Source organism: Saimiri boliviensis, chromosome 20 (genome assembly GCF_048565385.1).
Source record: "Saimiri boliviensis isolate mSaiBol1 chromosome 20, mSaiBol1.pri, whole genome shotgun sequence".
Classification (NCBI taxonomy): domain Eukaryota; kingdom Metazoa; phylum Chordata; class Mammalia; order Primates; family Cebidae; genus Saimiri; species Saimiri boliviensis.
In genome coordinates this window covers 4282036-4304081 of record NC_133468.1, presented here as the reverse complement: position 1 = coordinate 4304081, position 22046 = coordinate 4282036, and the positions used below count along the sequence as shown (strand labels likewise).

Genomic DNA, 22046 nt, shown 5'->3' with positions numbered 1-22046 from the left:
GGAGGACAGAATGCGGACGTGGGGTTGAGGACAGGTGAAGGCAGGAGCCTGACTGTGCTCACGGGCAGAGAGCCCAGGTCTGGCAGGAAGACGCTGTGCTGAGGCTGCAGCGGAGGGGTTGAGGGAATCCTGCCTGTCTCAGTCAGGGCAAAAGTGGATCTTTGGGGTCGCAGCCTGGGTGTACCCTCCTAACAGCATCTTCTGGCCTTTGTGGCCTCCATCTGGGCATCAGGCCTGGCTCAGCCCCTGGGACCCAGGACTCAGTCCCCCCTCCCCTTTCCTTCCTGCACCCTGTCCTGCCCCAGGGCACAGGGAGAGGGGGATGCATCCTTTGATTCCCACTGATGCGTGGGACCCGGCACCCGAGGACTCTCCAGGTGGAGACGTTCGGCCGGCGCAGCTCCGGGAGGTCGTGCGCCTGGGGTGGCTGGCGGCGGGGCTCCCCCCGGCCCGGCCCGTGGCACTTCGCCGCCGCCGCCTCGGGGTGTCTCTGCTTCGCTGCGAGCCCGGCACCGCGGCGGCGGCGGCGCGAAGAGGAAAGCGGGCGGCGGCGGCGGCGGCCGCGCCAAGAAGCGCCGGGTCACCGCAGGCTGAGGCGCCCGCCGTCCCCGCCCTCCCCCTCGCCCGCCTCCCTCCCGCCCGCCTCCCTCCCTCGCTCGCTCGCTCCTTCCCTCTCCCCGCCTTCCCTCCGCGCTCCTCCGCCCTCCCCTCCGCGCCTCGCCTCCTCCGCCCCGCGCCCTGCGGTGCTGCAGCTGCGGGCGGCTCCAGCTGCCCCCAGATGTGGGCTGGGCGGCGCGCGGGGAACTTTCGCGCCGGCTGGGAGTGCGGGGCCCCGGCTGCAGTCCGGCTGCCATGGATCCGCCGGCGGGAGCCGCTCGCCGCCTGCTCTGCCCGGCGCTGCTGCTGCTCCTGCTGCCGCCGCTCCTGCTGCCGCCGCCGCCCGCGAACGCCAGGCTCGCCGCCGCCGCCGACCCCCCAGGTAGGTGCCGCCGGGCCCCCACGTCCCGCGTGCCCCGCCTGCCGGGCCCCGTCCCGCGTGCCCCGCCGCCCCCTCCCCAGGCGTCGTCCAGCCTGACTTGGGCAAACTCCGCGCGCCCCGCCCGAGGCCAAGTTGGCTAACTTCGGGGCCGGGTTGGTCGCGCAGGGGGCGCCCCGCGGCGCACCAGAGCGCCTTGGGCCGGGGGTTGGCTCGGAGCACTGGCGGCTCGCGGGTCGCTGAGGGTGCAGACGGAGGGCCGGGAAAGCCCAGCGGCGGAGGGCGCAGAGTCAGCCCCAGCGGGTCCGGGGGAGCCAGGGTGAGGCGGCGCCTGGACTCGCGTCCGGGGACGCTCGGGAGGAGCCGGCTGCCCAGCGCGTCGCCTTGGGCCCTGAGGATTGGTTGGGGCGCCCCGGAGGGGATTCCCGGCGATCGGAGGGACCCTGTTCCACCCCTCCCTGTCCTCGGGCGCCAGGAGAGAGGCGGACGGCAGCGGGCTGAGCGGGAGCTGGACAGACAGGACAGGCCGCCGGTGCTCGGGGAAGCCGAGTCTCCGCCGTTCCGGAGGCCAGCGGTGACAGCAGTCCGGCGGCAGGGGCCGCCGAGGGGTCGTGGCGCCCGCGTAAGGGGGCCAACCTGGAATGGCTTCCGAGCAGCCCCGCGTCCTCCCAAGGACTGTAGGTTCAAGGGTCGAGCGACTGTCTGACGGGGTCGTCCCTTCGGGGACAGGGAGGTTCCCACCGAGCCCCAATCAGGAACAGGGCAGGGAGCAGAGCTCTGGGCAGGCAGGGTCCTCGGCTTGGGGGTGGCGGAGCCCTGGAGTGGTGGCCCTGTTAACGCCCCTTCCCGGTTGCAGGAAAGCCGGGGAGGTGCAGGCCGGTTTCTGGGGTCGCCTGGCGGAATGCCCTTTCCCCTCGCAGTGGGGCGGGGTCTGGGGGGCGTGGCTTGCCGGCGGGGCTCTGGGGCTCTGGGGCTCTGGGGCTCTGGGGCTCTGGGGCTCCGCCGATCTTACGCCCCTTCCCGTTGCAGGCAGGTCCCTGGGGCACGGAGCCGAGCGCATCCTGGCGGTGCCCGTGCGCACTGACGCCCAGGGCCGCTTGGTGTCCCACGTGGTGTCGGCAGCTACAGCCGGGGCAGGGGTACGAGCCCGCAGGGCCGCCCCGGTCCGGATCCCGAGCTTCACCGGAGGCAGCGAGGAGGACCCTGGCAACCACCTCTTCTACAATGTCACTGTCTTCGGCCGAGACTTGCACCTGCGGCTGCGGCCCAACCACCGCCTCGTGGCGCCCGGGGCCACTCTGGAGTGGCAGGGCGAGACGGGCACCACCCGCGTGGAGCCCCTGCTCGGGAGCTGCCTCTACGTCGGGGACGTGGCCGGCCTAGCCGAAGCCTCCTCTGTGGCGCTCAGCAACTGCGATGGGCTGGTGAGTCCGCACTTCCCTGGCTCGTTTCTCTCCGCTGCTCTCGCCTGGGATTTGGAAAAGGGTTACCTGGGAGCCCCTTGGGAGGGGGAGGCCTGCGCCGAGGACTTTCTCTGCCCTCCCCGCGCTTTAGGGAGCCTCCTGCTCCCATTGAAGGGGTTGGCTGGAAGACAGGTTGTTTGGATTGGTCTGAGCATGGGGCCATTTATACAAGGGGAGGGCCCGGGTCTCCAAAAGGCTCAGCAGGCAGCAGCGGCAAATCTCTCTTTTGCCTGTCTGCACAGGTCTCTGGCGTGTATCCAAGGGTGTGTGTGTGTACGTGTGTGTATGTGTGTGTACCTGTGTGAGTGTGTGCACATGCGTTCTGGAACGTTAGTGTGTGCCTGCATCTGGTTGCCTGTGCACCTGTGTGAACGTGTGTGTGTGCGCCACTGTCTCGGGTGCATGTGTCTGGGTTTCTGCACATACATGGGTTGGGCATCTGCTGAGTGCACGTCTGTCCTTGTGGATATTGGCATGCATGATGTATGTGTGGTGGACTTACAGACTGGCAGTCAGTCTTCCTGTTCCCTTGTGTGCAGGTGATGCCAGCCCAGGAAGCAGGCAGTGGTGCTGAAATGCCCGGTTAGCCTTCTGCCCCTTGGCTGACTGGAAACCACTGGTTTTTCTGCTGTGGTTTCCTGTTAAACTCCAGCTGGTCATTTGAAAAGTTGGTTTTCTCTATTTTGAGCTGAGGGGTGCATTTGGAAATGAAGGCTCTAGTGCCCAGGAGCTGCTCAATCTTTTGGGGGCAGCCCCTGAAGGACAACAGAGAAGCTAGGGGGTCCCTTTTGGGACTGCCTGGTCCTCTCTGTCCTGTGACTGGAGCTCTGGAAAGCTCTGCTTCCTGGAGAGGGCAGGAGGGACCGTGGCTCAGCACAAGGGGGCCTCAGAGGAAGCCTGGATCGATGCTGAGGGAGGAGGCTGACATTGGCGGTGCTCTGTCCGGCTGCCTGGGGACTGGCACACAGCAGAAGCCACTGCAGTTTTCTATTTTGGACTGGGTGTGTGGTGGTCAGGCTGGCTGTGCTGGCCAGACATCTGAAGCCGCCCACCGTGGGCTCCGCTCTGATTGCTGCTCAGGGCACTCCTGCCCCGAGTGAGTGGCCACTCCCCCAGCCCTGTGGGCCCTGAGCACACCCCTACTCAGGCGCTCAGGCTCATCCTACATTCTGCAGAGCCGGCAATTACACCAGGGCCCCACAACCGCTGCCATTCTTTTTATGGAGACACAAAGTGTCACTTGTTGCTTCGGAAAATCACTGCCTTTGGCTGGATTTAGTCAGAGCCTGGGCGTATTGCAAACAACTGTAAATATCCCTGGAGCAATTGGGTTAAAGCGGCAAGCCCTTTACGTCGCCCACTGTCTCCGAGGACGTCCTGGGCCTCGGAGGTGTGTCCCGTTTTACAATGGAGGTGAATTTCCTACATGAAAGGAGATGCTTGCTGCCGACTTAGGACGAGGTGAGGCGGAGGGAGTTGACATGGGAATGCAGTCTGTCGGTGGGCTGACATCTGTGTACTGTGAATTCCTGATGGAGAATGTTTTGGTGAGGACATGTCCCTGTTTCATTCATTCAGCAGCTCATTTGGTGATTCATTTCTTCGGCCGGCACCTTCTCACGTGTTTATTCCTTGTACCGGTCAGCGATGAGGCGGGTTTGGGACCCACCAGGGTCTCCCGTCCTCAGGGTGGCTGACAGAGCTCTGGCCAGAACTTGCAGAGTGTGCTCCTGGGGGGCTGGATGAATGAGAGGCCAGCTGGAAAAGGGGCCGGTTGGCAACCTGGGCAGAGAGAGGAGCGTGTGCAGAGGTATCAGGTGTGAATTAGCCAGGGCAGGACAGGCCCGCTGAGGTGTCCCGTGTACCAGACAGAGCTGGGAAGGATATTGGGGTTGGAAAAGGGGCTGCACCTCCCTGAACGGCCTTGAATGCTGCCCGTGCGTAACGGCCCCGGACAGCGGGGCAGCACCATTCCATTGGCTCTTCTGGTTTTCTTTTCTTACTTTCTTTTTCCTTTTATTTTCTTGTTGTTGTTGTTGTTGCTGTTGTTGTTGTGTATGTGTCTGCCCTGCTTTTAAATCCCCCTGTGCTATGATGATAGGCTTCTTTGCTAAGGACCTGGGGCTTTACCCAGGGCGCCTGTGGTCCTCACACTGCCCCTGCCGGGGAGGCATCTTCATCCCCGGTTACAGGTGGAACACTCAGGCTCTGTGAGGCGGCGTGTCTGGACAGAAGTTATTTGTAATATCCACATCGAGGGATTCAAAGGTACCTCTGCACAAGGCATGAGCCAAAAATGCGGAACCAAGTGTTCTTGTACATCACGTTGCTGCAGAAGAGTTTTGTAGTATCTCTCAAGTCGCATGGTAGGTGTGCTGATTTCACATGATTTTTACAGGCTCATTAAATACCCAGTGAGGAGCCTTTTGGCGTAAAAGGTAATAATGATAAGTGACAATCGACCATGTTCCTATTAATGTTATGTGCCAGGCTCTCTGCTGAGCCCTCATGCCACATTGCCTTGTTTAATCCTCACAGCACCACATGGAATATGTCCCGAAATCATCCCCCTCTGCAGATGAATAAACTGAGGCTCCGAAGGTTGAGCTAGCTTGCTTCAAGCTTCAGAACCAGCATTTGAACACATTCTGTCTGATTCTGAAGCCATCCTCACTACGTTTTATTGCCTTTTTCTGCATACCTACAAAAAGAATTTTTAAAGTACGTTTCTTTAAAACATTTCCTACCTGTCTTATTTGACCCCTGGAGACATTCTCATTGAACGTTTGAGCGCCATCAGCCTGAGTCCAGCCGAGAGCCGGCCTGGGAGCTAAGTGGCCCTTGAGTGGCTGGTGACCTGCGCTGGGCTGCAGCTCCTATGGGTGGCCTACATCCTCACTGGTGGGGGACTGCAGCTGGGACTTTTGTAGGATGGAAGCAACCCTGCCCGCCTCTGCCTCCCATTCAGGGCAGCACAGGGGTCCTCTCCCGCCTGGCTGGGCAGGGCCAGTGGAGAAAGCCTCCAAGGGCTGGGTGGTGGAGACCGTCTGCCCTCCCAGTCCTGGTCCAATCCTGGGGCCCGAAGGAGGAAGTGTATGCCCTTCCCGGGGGCTTGATTCAAGCCCCACAACCCTATGAGTTAGAGCTGTCCCATTTTGTGGTTGAGGCTCAGAGACATCCAAGGTCCTTTGGCAAGAAGGAAGCCAAGGCTGCTGCCTTTCAGGCTGGAGCTCCCCTGTGGGGCTGCTGTCCGAGCCAGGTACCCACTCTGTCTTGCTGGACATTACGAGTCATAAAGGCCACAGAGAGAAGTCAGAGGCTGGCCTAAGGGATCCAGATGAGCTTCATTTTCCCCAGTAAGGCTGCTGCCTTTGAGGCCACACACTGGGCTCCAGCAGGCTCAGGGGCTAGAGCAGATCAGGCAGGTGTGGGGTTGGCAGGGGCCTCGGACTGTGCAGGGCAGGACAGGGGCACCTGGGACTTGCAGCCGCCTGTGGTAGGGTCTCCCTTCCTCCCACCTCTTCTCGGCACTACCTGGATTGCAATGAGAGGTTGTCAGGAAGATCAAAGAGGGGCTGCAGGAACCTCTGGGTTCTCTAGGGTGTTGGGGTTCCCCAGGGAGGAGCAGAGGCCCCCGTGGGCCCCAGCTGCAAGCAGCCTACACAGATGCTAAGGCCACTCTCAGCCTCTGCCAAACTTGTCACCTTCTTTGTTTACGTGACAGAAACCCCTGCTCATAGTGGATGAAACAAACAAGGAACACCATGGGCCTATTATCTGGGGGTCCTGGGGAGTGTCGGCCTCAGGCGTGGCTGAATCCCGAGGCTCAGAGCATGCTATCCGGCTCTCAGCCCTGCCACTCCGCATTCATGTCAGAACTGCTCTCCATGCCTCAACCCCAGCCCACCGCATGGGGCCACCAGCGGCTCCAAGCTCAACTTGTTTTCCAAGGAAGCAACCCTCCGAAATGGAAGGTCCTCCTCTCCGGGTGACACCTGTGAGAGTTGGGGGAGGGATCTGCGGCCCGTCTTCAAACCCAGGCCTAGCCCAAGTCTCCTGCCCACCTTTGGGACTGGGGGAAGGACGGCCTCCCAAACTTTAGGATGGAGAGGGGCCTGTCGTTTGAGAAAGCAGGAGGACAGTCGCGCGGGATGGTGAAAACGGGTGTCGCCACCCTGTCCCTGGACTCCGGACCCCATGTTGGGCTCGGCAGTCCTGGCTCCAGGCTTGCCTGCTCGGCTGCCTCTGGAACCCCTTCCCTCGATGACACCATCCTTCTCAAGTCACATGCGTCTCCCCACTCTCCTCCAGACCCCATCTTTTGAGGGTCACCCTCCTCTAGCCAGTTTCAATCCTAGAGCTGTCAGGCCCCGGCTGCCCTCCACACCTGGTGCCAAGCCCTGCCTCTGCTCCCAAGCCCCCCAGGGCTCCCTGGTCTCTCCCCGACAACCCTTCTCCAAGCTGCAGCCAGAGGGGCTTTTATAAACCATGCAGGAACTCATGTTATGCTTTCATTTAAGACCTCTCAGTGGTTCTTATTGCTCTTAAAAAAAATCCGAACCCACTGGCCTGACATTCAAGGCCCCTGTGACCTGGCCAGGGCCCTCCAGCTCCGACCTGTGTCACATGCTCCGCTGGTCTGGAATGAGGCTCTGGGAGCCAGGGCTGCAGGGGGCAGAACTCCAGCATCCTCCTCAGGTGCCCCTGGGAGCGGTGAGGGGCGGGTAGTGGCTCCTTCCCCCTCCGCCTTACCTGAGCTGAGGGCCCCTAAGGAGATGCCGGAGGCACCCAGCAGGGCAGCGCAGTCCCTCTGGAGGTGGCGGTCAGCCTCAGAAGGGGGTCCGAGGAGCAGCACCCACACCATCTACCTCCACCTGGGGCTTTGAACCCAACCCCTGCAGTCTTCCTGGGAGCCAGCCACTGTGGCCCCATTTCACAGGTAGGAAACTGAGGCTCTAGGAGTACATATGCGGGGTTCTCTCTGTGTGGGCTGGCCTCTCCCCTGGAATCCTTGAGGGAGAGGCAGAGTGGAGCCGGCCCCCAGCCCCTCCTGAAGGCCGGTAGAGTCAGTACTGGTCTCAGCTGGAGCCCAGGGAGGCCGGCTCTTCCTGGGCCCCCGCACTGTGTGGCCCAGCCCCGGCCTGCACTCTGTGGTGTGGCTGGGCGCGTTTCTGGCACTGGTCACTGCACGCAGCCAAGTGCTCACTCAGCTGTGGCAGGCTTCTCCTGCCCGATGGCTCGCTGTGGCTTCCCCGTCCCCTGTGTCTCCAGCACTGAGCGAGTCATGCCTGAGTGAATGCTGCGCTCCTGCAGTCAGCTGGGAGGTGAAGGCCGGGGCCTCACCCAGGCCAGCTGTGAGGCTCACGGGGCCAAGGGAACCGGCCAGGGACTCATCTGCTGTGAGCCCCAGGGCCAGGAGCATCCGTTCAGCAGCGAGGCCAGCTTTGCTTCGTGGCAGCCTCAGCTGTGGTTCTCACTGCTCTTAAAACAATCCAAACCACTGGCCTGACATTCAAGGCCAGTTTTTGAAGACCCACAGGTGCAAGGGTGCCTGGCGCACCTCCTGGGACCTCGGGTCTCTGCTGGCAGGTAGACATGCTCTTCCTTATCCCACCTCCCTCTCTGGCTTGGGCAGTCCTGGGGGTCCCTGTGTTGCTTCCAGAACAGCAGGCTGCTGGCTGCATGTGAACGTGTGTGTGTGACCTGTGCGTGTCAGAGTGTGTGGGAGTGTGTGCGTGTTCCTGTCCTGTGCGTGGAGGGGGTGTGTGGAAGTGTGTGCATGTTCCTGACCTGTGCGTGGAGGGGTGTGTGGGAGTGTCTGCGTGTTGCTGGCCTGTGCGTGCAGGGGTGTGTGGGAGTGTGTGCGTGTTCCTGACCTGTTCGTGGAGGGGGTGTGTGGGAGTGTGTACGTGTTCCTGACCTGTGCGTGGAGAGGGCGTGTGGGAGTGTGTGTGTGTTCCTGGCCTGTTTGTGGAGGGGGTGTGGGAGTGTGTGCGTGTTCCTGGCCTGTTTGTGGAGAGGTGTGTGCGTGTTCCTGGCCTGTGTGTGGAGGGGTGTGTGGGAGTGTCTGCATGTGCCTGACCTGTGCGTGGAGGGGGTATGTGGGAGTGTGTGCGTGTTCCTGACCTGTGCGTGGAGGGGTGTGTGGGAGTGTGTGCGTGTTCCTGGCCTGTGCGTGCAGGGGTGTGTGGGAGTGTGTGCGTGTTCCTGACCTGTGCGTGGAGGGGGTGTGTGGGAGTGTGTGCGTGTTCCTGGCCTGTGCATGCAGGGGTGTGTGGGAGTGCGTGTGTGTTCCTGGCCTGTGCGTGCAGGGGTGTGTGGGAGTGTGTGTGTGTTCTTGACCTGTGCGTGCAGGGGTGTGTGGGAGTGTGTGCGTGTTCCTGACCTGTGCCTGGAGGGGTGTGTGGGAGTGTGTGTGTGATCCTGGCCTGTGCGTAGAGATGGCATGTGGGAGTGTGTGCGTGTTCCCGGCCTGTGCGTGGAGGGAGTGTGTGGGAGTGTATGCTTGTGCATGCTGCCTGTGCCTATCTTGCATGTAGGAGTGTGTGCACACAGTGTGTATGGGGGGATGCATGTGTGCGTGCATGTCTGAATGAGTGTGGACATGTGACTGTGTGCATACAGTGTGTGTGGGGGTGCATGTGTGCGTGCATGTCTGAGTGAGTGTAGACATGTGACTGTGCACACAGTGTGTGTGTGGGTGCATGTGTGCGTGCATGTCTGAATGAGTGTGGATGTGTGACTGTGTGCACACAGTGTGTGTGTGGGGGTGCATGTGTGCGTGCATGTCTGAGTGAGTGTGGACGTGTGACTGTGTGCACACAGTGTGTGTCGGGTGCATGTGTGCGTGCATGTCTGAGTGAGTGTGGACGTGTGACTGTGTGCACATGAGTGTGTCTGCATGGGAGTGCGTTCATTTGAGTGAGCACGGGCCAGCACGTGTTTATGTATTTCTTGGGAGGGGTTTTCTGCATCCTGCAGAAGAGGGGCCTAAAGTGGGGTAGAGATACTGAAGGGAGAAGAAGACCCCAGTTCCCTCAATCTTGGTGCCACCTTAGATGCCCCCATCCCCTCCTGGTGGGCACCCGGGGATGGGAGGATCCAGGTAGGAGCTGCTCACTCTGCTGCATATGTTTCATATTAAATGTCAGCTGTCCACTGGGTCTGCGGTGCTGCCATTAATATGGAGAAGTTATTACTGAGCCTGGAGCCGGCTACTCAGGCTTGTCCATGAATTTCAATTACACTGCACGGCGACTCCAGGGCTGCAGCGTGGGGTGCGCAGCTTCCGCTCGGAGGCAAAGAGATCCCTGGTGTCTAGGACCAAGGCCTGGGTGCTGCTGAGGCCAGGCAGGTTCTAGACCACCCCCATCCCGCCCTGTGCATTTCAGGGGTTAACCCAGGGAAGCAGGGGCTTAGTGTGGTCTGGAGGCTGCTGTGGGTCACATGGTCCCTGTGCCCCTCGCGGCTGTGCATCCTGGACAAGCACCACGATGCTGCAAACCTTAGTTCCTCCAACAGCAAAAGGTGGGTTCTGTCCGTGTGCACTTCACTGGCCTGGGGGTGGAAAGCAGTGTCTGTGTCTGTGTCTCATTAGCTCTCAGATGCCATCAGTTACAGGACGCACCTCACTTTATACACCAGCAAGAAAGAGGAGACACTCCCATTCAAACTGCAACTGTGTGCCCTACCTGTGGGTCCTGGAGGCGCAGGCCCCGCTCTGCAGTGCGTGCTTTCTCTGATGCTGTCTGCAGCCTAACGGGTGGGCGATTTCTCCTGCCTGGTCACTGCTTGGCACGGCTCCTGGGAACCGAGTTCAGGCAGCTTCGTCCGCTTCCAGGACTCTTCCTCTGGTGAAATTACGGAGTAGCGATTCTTCCTCCAGGGTGAGGTATTGGCCTCTCCAGTGTAAAGCCACACACGCCTTTCTGCATGCACCCTAACTTTTTGCCCTCACTGTGTGATTCTTCGAAGACATTTTGAGCGTCCAGGGTGCTGACACGGAACGCTCTCGTGGAACTGCCCTTGGAAGTGTCGTGGCCCAGGAGGCGGGGCCGGGCCGGGGTGTGAGACGCGCCAAGTGCATCCTCAGTTCAGGGGTGGAAACTGAAAAATGCGTGTTGGAGGGAGCAGCCCTCACAGCTCTCTGAGCAGAACGCCCAGGGTTCATCTTTAAACCTGAGTATTTTTCCTTCGAAAGCAGGGATTGGGACTATCCGGAATGTAGGGTGTCCTTATGTTTCATGCAAGGCTTGTCCAAGGCTCAGTAGTGGCCATTCTGATTGGGACAGAGCTTCTGGACGTATGACAGGGACTCGAGAGCTGTGAGCCTGTTGGTATATATCTATATCTCTCTATTTTATGGATCATAGCGTGTGCCACCGCCAGTCAGTTGCAAGTGAAACCTCGGGTTAAGCAATACCACAGATACATTCTACTTTCCCATCATTCCGTTCTTGTACCAATACTAAGCTGTGTTTATTATTAGAACTTTAAGGCTCTAATATTCAAAGTATTAAGTACTTTGAAGCTTCGCTGTCCAATACAGTAGCTATAAGCCACACAAAGCTATTGAATACTTAAAATGTGGCTGGTCTGAATTGAGAGGTGCTCTGAGTGTGAAATAGACATTGGATTTCAAAGACTTAGTAGCCCCCCAAAAACAATGTGGAATGTTTAATAGATCATTTTGATTATAGGTTGAAATGATAATATTTTGGGCATACTGGGTTATGTAAAATATATTACTGAAATTAGTTTCACCTGTGACTTTTTTTTTTTTTTTTTTTTAATGTGGCTGGCTACATGTAAGCTCCAGTGCTATTTCTGTTGGACTGTGTGGCTTTGGAACATCTGGCTGGATAGTTCCCCCTTTGCTGGGATTCTCTTGCAAAATTTTCTTGGCTGGCCACATATGTTTATTTTTCAAATGTAGAATTGTTTTGTCGGGGAGAAAAATCCCTCATGAATTTGATTGACAGTAAATTAAACTTTAGAAGCTAATTAAAGAAGGAATTGATGTAATTTACAGTATTTATCAGGAACATGGTGTGTTTTTCCATTTATTTCATTCTGCTTTGATGTTGTTCCATAAAATATTCCACGTTTTGTTTAATACAGATCATCCATTTTTAAAAATCAGGGTGATTTCGAGGGTTTTTTCTCTTTTGTCATTGTGAATTGAATACTTTCTATCTATTGTTGGTACACAGGAAGGCTATTGATTTTTATGGAACTATCTTTTATCAAGTGGCTTGATTGGATCATTAGTTTTACTATATCTTTGTGGCGTCCCTTGGGTTTTCTAGGTATACAGTTGCACTGTCTATAAACACTGATCATTTTGGATTCTTGTCTCCAGTATGCACCTTCTGGAACCTTCAGAGCGATGTGAAGTCACAGCCGTGGCTACATGCAGCCTCGTCTGTGGCTTCACCGGCAACGCCCCGGTGTTGCTCTGCCTAATACAACGCTTGCTTGTGGATTAAGATGGATTTCATGTGAAGGCAATATCCTCTGAATTCTCATTTTCTAAGATCCCATTTTTATCAGCAAAGGAGCTGAAATCAGGATAAAATGTGTCTTAACTCTTAACGCTCTGTTTTCCCACCTCCAAAAGCCAGAGATGTTGCAGTTCCAAGGTGCTCGTGTTCTCAGCCTCAGCGCCTCTGCCGTCCGCTTTGCTGGGCCAGAAATGAAACCTCGTCCCCACACCCACCATGGGAAGCACTCATAGGGAGGGAGAGCCTTCCTGCAGAAGATGGGGAGCCGGCACCTTCCTGCCACACAGGACCCTGTTCTTCGAAAGCCCTTTGGGCCACGTGTGGGGGATTTCCACTTTGATTTGAGGGTTCTTTTCCTCCCCCACAGTGGTGTCTCCCGCCCTCTGTCCAGTTGCTCTGGAGCAACCCCTCCATCTCCTCCTGTGTCTTACAGCGGACTCTACCCTCTGCTCTGAGGAGGTGTGCTGCCTACACAGTCCCCTGCCCTCCCGGTCTCACTGTTACCTGTTATCCCATGTGCTCCTAGAAGGTATTTAGACATTTCCCTCCTTAGAAGAGATCTGTAGGCTCAGCACAGTGCCTCACGCCTGTAATACCCGCACTTTGGGAGGCTGAGGTGGGTGGATCACTTGAAGTCAGGGTCTCATGGGCTGTGTCGTCACTGGGGAGGGTGGTCCGACAAGCAGAGCTGCTGGGGAAGGTTGTGCAGGTGGTGTCCTGCTCACCTGAGGATACCTGGGCAAGGGGGCCCATGAGGCTGGCCTGTGCTCCATCTGGGAGTGAATGGAGTGGAAGCGGGAGGATGCCCGGCACTGGGTGGAGATGACAGGCACTGGGGGAGGGGAAAGGTGTGCCAGGTGTCTGTCCCCACCGCCAAGGTTGCCAGAGTTGCTGCATTCTTCTCTTTGTGGAGCTTCGGCATCCTTGGGACTAGGGACATCAAGAACCAAAGCCAGGGCAGTGGCAGGGACGCTGCTGGACATGACAGGTGGCCCTGGTTGGGACAGTCTCAGCTATGGTCACGCTGTGGCCTCTGGGGGCAGGGATGGCTGCTCCAGGACTGGGCATGGTCTAGGGTGGGTACATGAAGGCCGGCTCTGTCTTGGTGTCAGCCTGTCTGGGGGCTCAGAGTCCTCACGGCCTTCCCCTAACCTGCTCCCCAAGGCCTGCGGGAGTCAGCTGGGGCTGGGCTGGCCTGGGACCCTTTCTGGGAGTCAGGCAATCTGTTGAAACTTGCCTCTTTAATGGCCGGCGGTGACTGCCCCCAACTTTCCTCCTCTGAAGCTGATTGGTCCTCCTTGGAGCTAGTCATTAACCCTCTGTTAGCTGGGGTGCGTTTCTGTCTGCAGAGCCTCCTTTTCTGTTCTACTGTGTTGGCTTTTCATTTCTTTGCTCAGCTCTGTTAGGCCTCTCTTGTTGATTTCTTCTGGTTACTCAGGCTACAAAGAATTATCAGCCCTTCAAAGAAGTACTTCATTATAGATTTTGCTTTTTTTTTTTTCCCGACTTGATTCTTAAATACTTAACTCCTTTAATTCAAGTGAAGTGTGTTTCTTATACTGCATAAGGTGTTGGTTTTAAGTGTTAATTTTTTTCTAAATTGCCATCTCTTTTCCCACCACCAATCATTTGTGAATTCACTCTTTCTTCTTGACTTTGGGATGTATATTCCATCATCTCTGACGTTCATGGAGGAGGTGGGGGTACTTCCTGGCCTCTCTGTTGTTCTAATGTTCTGATATCTGATAGGTCAAGTATCACCATCATGAGGTTTTTTAAAAATGCCTAAAATCGTGTCCCATTTGCAGCAGGCCCTCAGCCAATCCTTGCTGAACATTTTCATGATGTTTTCATGATGACATTTTCATGATGTTTAATTTTCTCACGGAATGAAGAACGTTAATTCAGATCTTTAAAAGTATATCCCAGTAGGTTTATTACTGAGAGACAGAATTGTATTGCCATTGTGAATAGGATGTTTTCCATGATATTCTACAGCAGATTGTTATAGATAGCAGGGAACACTTTTGATTTATAATACAGTCGATGGCCATTTACTCAGAAGATCTGGGACCCGCTTATTTCAGACAAATGATATTCTCGGAATTGAGACAGACATGTTTAGTCCCAGTGAGCAGAGTTAAAAATGACACATTAGTACAGATTATGCATGCGTGTGCCGAGCGGCAGCGAAGCATCTTGGTTGACCTGGCAAGCCCCAGCCCCAGCACGGCTGTCCTCGAGGCGTGACCTTCCCTCCAGCAGTCCCTCCTTCCTCCTTCTGATCCTGTGCTCCCCGTGACTTACGTCTTCCAGTGTCTTAGCAAAGCAGTCTCTCTGCTATTAGAGTGGCACAAATATGAACCACAGAAAATCACAAAAAGTCCTTTTGAAATAAATCTCTTGCTTGGACATTTCCTATGTTTGCCTTCCCAGATGTATGAGTTTCCATATTTATTTTGCATCTGGACTTTTCCTGAACTTCCTTGTTACTGTTTTGTGGATGTTTTTGGGGGTGAGGCTTGTCTAAGTGTGCGGTTATTTTCTACAATTCATAATATCATCGCTTCTTTCTCAGAATGCATTCATTTTATGCCTTATTATTTGGCTGGATGGTAAAACAGAATTTTAGTAATTTAGCAATGTGGGCGCTACAACCATGTGTTCAGAGCATCTAGCCCACCCACCTTCTAAGGGAATTGAGAACCAGGTGCTGCTTTTCTCCCTCTGTGAATGTGATGGTAGACCCGAAGTGGACACACGTTGGCCTGAATGGATCTCCCGTGTTCATTTCCCCAGGGTGGCATGGCCTTTCCCTCTCTGCCCTCTTGCATCAAGTAGAGCTTCGAACGCAGGATGTGCCCATGCCATGGTTTTATGGGGACGAGTGGCAGCGAGTGACCTTCCCTTTCGGTCAGGAAGCCTCTGTCAGCCCCTCGGGGTATGTTAGGTGTCTCCTGAGGTCAGGGAGCAGGGCATCAGGCGTGCCCAGGATTGTTTGCAGGCTGGCAGGAAAACTGTGGTCTTTGAAAGATGCCCTGAGTTTCCGCTGGGATGTGATTCAGTGAGACCCTTTCAGGAGAAGGCTCGCGAGGAGATTCAGTGGTACAACCTGGACAAATGTGGACCGAGGAGCCCTGCTCTGAGTCCCTGCCTTACCCTAAACAATGAGATAATTTTCTGAACGTCAGCGTTCTCATTGTGCAGAGTAGAGTTTGCAGACTGGCGGGCCACGTGCCACGTCCTCCCACAGATGAGTTTTGTTTGGCTTTCCCAGTGTTTGAAAATTTCTCACAAAGCTCAAGATTTCCAGTTTCTCTTGAGAACCAGGAAGTCCGCTGGGCCTATGTTCTGAAGGGCTGGAGTTGAGCAAGGGTGGAACCCTCTAGAAGGGTCCCATGGCTCCAGGTGACTCGGGAGTCCCCACTGCTCCCTGGAGTTACCCTGGCGGGCTTCACTCTCACTCACTCCCTACACAGGCGCCTGAGAGTTTCTCTTGTTTTGTGATGAGTGCTGCATGGGCTTTGGAACTGGTCGTTTCTCCCTCTCCTCTCTCCCTCTCTCCTTCCCATGACTTCAGTTTCTGGGCATCGGCCCCATGCAAGGCCCCGTGCACTGGAGTCAGACACGATCTCACTCCAGCAAGTGGGCCTGGTTTCTGCTCCTTTCCTCACTGGGCCAGGCGAGCCTCCTGTTTCTCATCAGTGAAAGGTAAAAGCTGATGGTGGTGGGTTCTTAGGAGGATTCAATGAAGCAAGGTCCACGCCAGCACTGAGGAGTGAAGAGTCCTTGTTATTACAAGGTAATATTTTCCCGATGGCGCTGCTAGAAGGAACCACAGTACGAAGTCCTTGGAAACTCAGGGAGCCAGGTGCAGATTTTGTCACTCTTGAGAGCTCTGGGGGCTGGGCTTGGGCGGCAGGGGAGTGGCGAGGCGTGGCCGGGGGCAGGGCCTGGCTGGGATGCTCTCCCTGCCCCAGGCATCACCGGCCTGGGACGCGTTTCCAGTGGAGGCCGTGACTGTTCTGAAATGGAATTCCTGGGTCAGAGTAAGGAGAACAGATGTTTCCTGGCAGAGGCCAGGAGCCGCTGACATCACCAGGAGCCCCTCGGGACACGGCTGAGGCCAGGGTCCTCCAGCCCTTCCCACCAACACAGCGTTCCTGGGGCAGCTGCCCAGCTGGGGGTGGACAGACACACACAGACGCCATTTCTTCCCCAAATCCTTCCCACCTGAACACAATTAGGATGTGGAAAAGATTTCCAGTCTGGAACGGGAGAAGAGTCTTGCTGGCGGGCAGGCCCCGAGGAGGGAAACGCAGACCCACGTGGTGAGGGGGGTTCGGAGGAGGGAGAACAGCCTTTGTCGGGGGAGCGCTCTGGTCGCTTCCTCTGCACCCCGCCGTCTGGGAGGGCCTGGTCGGTCTCCTTTGGCAGTGGATCCGGAGGGTGTGGACCAGAATGGGCTGGCCTGGCTCCTGTTTTCCCATCCACACCTGTGCCCCTGGCACCTCTGCCCTGTCCCTCCTGCAGGCCGTCCCCAGGTCCGCACTCCTGTGACTGCAAGTGGCAGAAAACTGGGACTGAAGCAGCTGGGGCCAAAGGGGGCATGTGGGGCTCAGGGCGGTGGCCCAGGCCTCCCCCACGGTTTCAGCCCAGCTGCCCTCCCTGTGGGCCCTGCCCGGGCAGCGCACCCGGCACCCGGCAGAGGGAGGCCCAGTTTCCCCAAGGGCTTCTGGGAGAACCCAGTGGCCAGTTCTCATCGGCTCAGGTTGGGTCACATGCTTCGGGCAAATCACTGCGGCCAGGGTAGCGGAGCAGGACCGTGGCTGACCGGGCCTGGTCATAGGCGTCTGCTCTCTGACCCTCTGGGAGTGGGTCGGGGAGAGGATGGGTCCCAGAGGAAAGCGGGGCTGCTGTTGTCCCCAGGAGCTGTGGGTCCCCGTTGCCTTCTCTGTCTCCAGGTCATCTTCCCTGTCTTCTCTCTGCCTCCTGTTTCTCTCTCTCCCGTCCACGATAAGCACACAAGCCTCCCTCCCGTGCCTTACCCAAAATGCTCCCCAGGGCTCCCCCACTTTGAGAGTAAAGCACAGGCCCCCAAGGCCAGCATTCAAGGCCCCTCCTGACCATCGTCATTTCCTGTTTGTTCTACCCACCATCCCCACCTTCCCGTTCATCCTGTGGGCCTGGGTCAGGAGCTCTGAAAGATCACATATCCCCATCAAACGTCAGCTCTGCCCACTTTGGAAGCAGTGCTTGTGGCAGGCCCAGGAGGGGACCATTTGTCTTGGCTGAAGTTGAATCTGAAAACGACTTAAGCGTTTCGGAGAACCAGGGCCTAATGTGCATCAGGGTGTGATCTGGTGGCTGAGGAAGCTGAGTCCCCTCCGGCCACTTGCGCATGCATTAGCAGAGTGGACAGTGGGCGGGTGGCGGTCCCTGAGGACCTCTGGGCTTTTGCTGAAGTGCTGGGCACCCCGCGGGCCTGGCCAGCTCCTCATCACACCTCTTCTAGGAAGCCTTCCTGTCCTCTGCCATTGCAGTTAACATAGCTGTTCCATGTCGTGAACCCTCCTGCTAGCTTGGTGAGGCCCATGGACCCCTGATCAAAATACTGTTTTAGTGCACACTACAAAATACAAGGGGAATACATTCGATTGAAATAAAGCTATTGGCCGGGCATGGTGGCTCACGCCTGTAATCCCAGCACTTTGGGAGTCCAAGGCGGGTGGATTGCCTGAGCTCAGGTGTTCGAGACCACCTGGGCAACACGGTGAAACCCTGACTCTACTAAAACACAAAATATCAGCCAGGCATGGTGGTGGGTGTCTGTAGTCTCAGCTACTCGGGAGGCTGAGGCACAAGAATAGCTTGAACCCAAGAGGCGGAATTTGCAGTGAGCCGAGATTGTGCCACTGCATTCTAGCCTGGGCTGCAAAGTGAGACTCTGTCTCAAAAAAATAAAAAATAAAAAAATAAAAAAGGAAAGAAGGCTGTCAACATACCACATGCTTTTAAATTTTTAAATCATTATTATACCTTAAAAATTGTTGGTAATAATGTTATTGAGACATAATTTACATACTATATATTTTACCAACGGCAGCATAAAAATTCAATGAATGGCCTTAGTATGTTCACAGAGTGGTGCAATCATCACCACAATTTCAGATCATGTTCATCACTCCGAAAAGAAACCCCAGACCCTTTAGTAGCCCTCAATTACCCCGTCCTCCCAGGCCTAGGCAGCCGCTGATGTCCCTTCGGCCTCCATAGATTTGTCTGTGCTGGGCATTTCATTAGCGTAAATGGAATCGCACAGTATCTGCCCTTTGCGTCTGGCTTCTTTCACGCACCATAATGTTGTCAGGGTTCATCTAGGTTGCAGCAGGCATCAGAGCTTTATTACTTTGTATGGAAAGATAGGATTCCATTGTATGGATGTGGTGCGGGTTTTTAAATCCACTCGTCGGTTGATGGATTGGGTTGCATCCGCCCTTTAGCGCTTGTGAAGAATGTTGCCGTGAACATTCATGCACAACTTTTTCATGTGCTTTTAATTAAATAACAAGACCTAGGAGGACATCCTACAGCCTCTACGATTTAAGCTGTGCTGAGTGTAAGCACCACTTGGTCTGGTCTGCAACAGTGGTGATGGCAGATGCCAAAGCCCGTGATTTCTGCCCTGATGGCATGGGTGCTGCTAAGTCGGGTTTGCTGCCTCTCTCCAGAGTTGAAGGGAGTGCCAGCTTTCAGTCAGCAGTGAATGAAGATGAAGTTGAAGTGTTCTCTTTTCTCACTTTATGGAGCCCTGGTGAAGGACCCTCCAGGGAGCTCCCACAGGGCAGTGACAGGTCCCGACAGACCCTGGCAAGTGCTGTGGCCAGGTGGCCAGATCCAGCTGGTGGCTGTTCTGCCTGCCCTTAGCTGTGCCACCTCCCACGAAGCCGGGTGTTTGCTTCCTTTTCCTCCCTCAAGTATTCTCTCTGTCCTGAGCGTGGGAGTCCTGCAGCTGGAGGGTGGGGGGCCCAGGTGCCCCTGGACTGCTGCCCCTGGGCGCCCCCTGTCTTTCCTTCTGCCAGGCCATTTCCCTTCACAGCTACTTAGGAGGGAAGGCAGCCAAAGGCCTGTGCGCAGGGGGACCACGATGCATTTTACAGCAGAGGGACAGACCTGCTCCCTGACACTCGCTGGGTCGGTGCTTGCCTCTGGAGGGCACCAGGCCTCTGTCACTTCCTGTGCAGCCCTTGCCAGCCGTGGGGCTGGTGAGGGCTTCTTGGCTTGGTGGAGACGGTCAGCTTGGCGCCGGAGTGACTCCGTCCGAGGTGGCTCAACTTCTGCCTCCTGCCCGTCCCGTCTACAGGCGGGATCCAGCCCCTGTGCACCCATGCTGCGCACTGCCCTGCCCCCGCACCGTGCTCGGGAGCACAGCATCCAGTCCCAGGAGAGGCCTTGCCAGGCACCTCTCCTTAGGGACACCTGCAGGTGGGGGTCGCGCGCCTGCTTGGGTGGGAGAATCAACTCTTCGTTGAGTGAGGAAGTCACAGCCCAGAGACGCCTCTTTCTGTTCAGTCTGCATTACCACATTTGGGTTTCCGCCCCGCCTGGCCTGGGCCCCACCTGCCTGTGGAGCTGCCAAGGCCCTCATCGAATGCCCTCCTGGAGGGGCCTCCTGTCCTGCTTCTTGTATTACAGAGGCAGCCAGAGGCTTCCCTGAGTCCGTGGCTGGCGCAGGCTTGACGCGCCATCTGGAATTGGCTCACGGCCTGCTCGCGTCTCCCGGGGTCTGATGTGGCAATGAAGCTCTATTTCAGGGCCTGCGGGAGGACCCCACATGGCTTCTGGGTTTGCCCTCAGTGGAGGGCGTGGATCAGAGCCAGAGGGCGTGGATCAGTGCAGACCTGGGTGTGGGAGGCAGACCTGGACCCTGCGCTCACTCCTGCGTGACCTTGGACACATTCTTTCACTTCTGTGCAGTTTCAGAGTCTCCGTATTGAGATGGCCGGGTGAGCACTCATTCAAAGAAGGCCCGGGCCGGGGGCGCATCCTCAGGTCCTCTCCCGACCTGTGCCATGTCCCATCGGATTTTGGCATTCCCAGCACCAGCAGTCCTGGGATGACGGACCATGGCTGACAACTTTCTGTCCTGTCTTTAAGTTAAAAAGTGTCTTAGGGGCCTTCATATAAAACAGAATGCAGACATAAGCCGAAAGGAGAAAATGGAAATCCTCACCACCCCATTAGCGCTCAGCGTTTTCGTGTGTCTCATGTCCCCGTACTACGTGTAATCGTACTTGAGACAAAGGATCATACTGAACTTCTCTTTGTGGCCTGCCTCTGTTCACGCCACACGTAATGGAAACATTTCTCTCTCATCCAGTGTTATGCCCGAACATCTTTCAACATAGGCAGCATCATCTTCTCAGAAATGTGGAGATGCCAGGATCTCCTGGCACTTGGGTCTGTGGGCCTGGGGGCTGGCGGGGGGGCTGAGGTGGAACACACTCAGCTTCTGACTTGGGCAGATGGGTGGGAGGGAGAAGGGTTAGCTTGGAGAGAGGCTGTGTCACTGGGGCTGTCTCTTGGAGGAAGTGCTGGCAGCTGGAAATGCAGGTGCTAGGTGCAGGGGCGAGGTCCAAGTAGAGTTCAGCTGGGGGCGCTTGGTATGGAGGGCTGTGGATTCCACATCCTAGGGTGGGTGCGCGTTAAAGGAAGAGGGAGGCAGAAGGAGGAGGGGGCGCTCCTCGGCCCCCGCCACGTGCAGACGAGTGGAGGAGGCAGTGGGGTTTTGGAAGCGGGCTGCCCATGTGCTAAAGGATGAGAGAGGTTCAAGAGGACGGGGTTCAGAGAAGTGGGATGGCACGGGGCCCTGGGCCCGCAGCCAGGAGGGGGCTTTGCAGGGTCAGAGTCAGGAGTGCAGGGAGTTCGTGGAAGCTAGACTGACTGGGTGAGGGGCCAGTGAGAGGCAAGGGAGTGGAGGGAAGCTGGTAGCTGGTATACACGGCACACGAGGTGTGGTGGGGCAGACGTCTGGAGAGAAGTGCAGTCTTGGATGTGAGTGTCCACCTGTGTGTGCAGTGTGTACGTGTGCACGTGTGTAGATGCATGTGTGGCTCTGCCTCTCACACAGAGGGTTTTAAGTGCCTTGAGTTTGCTCATGGACCGAGCGAGGATGAGGATCCAGGAGACTAGGAGAGTTTGAAGCTATAGAAGAGAAAAAGTGTAGTCAGGTGTATTCCTCAAGTGTTGGAAATCCAAGAAAAAGAGGCTTCAGCAAAAAAAAACACAAAAAACAAAAAACAAACAAACAAACAAAAAACACCAACAACAAAAAACTTATTGTTTAATCAACAAAAAGAAAAATATCTAGAGCTATCTAGCTTCAGACATGGCTGGATCCAGGTGCCCAAATACATTTTCAGTTTTTTTTTTTTTCTCACATTCCCCAATCCTTGACTTTGCTCTCCTCTATGTCAATTCACTCTCAGGTCTGATCTTCTCATAAGGCAGAAACATGGATGCAGGCAACTGTTGCCTTACCACCTCACGGGGCAACAACCCAGGGGAAACAGCTTCTCCTTTCTAACAGTTCCAGCAATCGTTCCTGGATTTAACTTGCTAGCCTACCTTGTGACAAGTCATCATCCCTGAGTTGTGTTCATGCGGTCAGATGACAACATCTTCTACCTGGCCTAGGCTGCATCAGGTGCCCTCCTTCCCTGCTAGTGATGAGGGGTGAGGGCTGGTTCCTGAGGGACACAGGGATTGTGCTGTCAGAAGGAGGAGGGTGGAGTCCAGGCAGGCTTAGGGTTCCTGAGGAAGTACTGGGAGCCCTGGAAGGCTGGAGGTGGGAGCTGCTGCCCAGGAGCACAGCAGGAGAGAGAAGGACCCAGAGGCAGATGTGGAGCAGGAGGGAATTTCCTCTGTGGCCTCCCTTCCCTCGCCAGGCAGGGCAGGGACAGTGAGGTTGCTGACCAGCCTCTATAGCTCTCCTGGGAGTCGGCTGGCTCTGCAAGGCGAGCATGAGGCTGGGAGGTTGACTGATCACCGGCTGCTCTGGGAGCCCTCAGGCTGGGCAGCAGGAGTGGCCTGAATGCAGAGAAG

The 22046-nt window shown here is 56.4% G+C and overlaps 1 protein-coding gene across 3 annotated transcripts in view; it reads left to right on the top strand.

The window, feature by feature from the left end:
- Positions 1 to 696: 696 nt before the first annotated feature.
- The window catches only part of ADAMTS2 (ADAM metallopeptidase with thrombospondin type 1 motif 2), a 220494-nt gene continuing 199144 nt past the window's right edge, over positions 697 to 22046 (top strand). For 2 of the 3 annotated variants that reach the window (XM_010331847.3, XM_074390605.1), the window contains exons 1-2: positions 698 to 979; positions 2006 to 2400. In XM_010331847.3, coding sequence (XP_010330149.3) covers positions 853 to 979; positions 2006 to 2400 — 522 coding nt within the window. In that variant the 5' untranslated portion in view covers positions 698 to 852. Of the gene's footprint in view, positions 980 to 2005; positions 2401 to 22046 lie in introns of all 3 variants that reach the window. The other variant, XM_074390606.1, reaches the window with a different exon arrangement.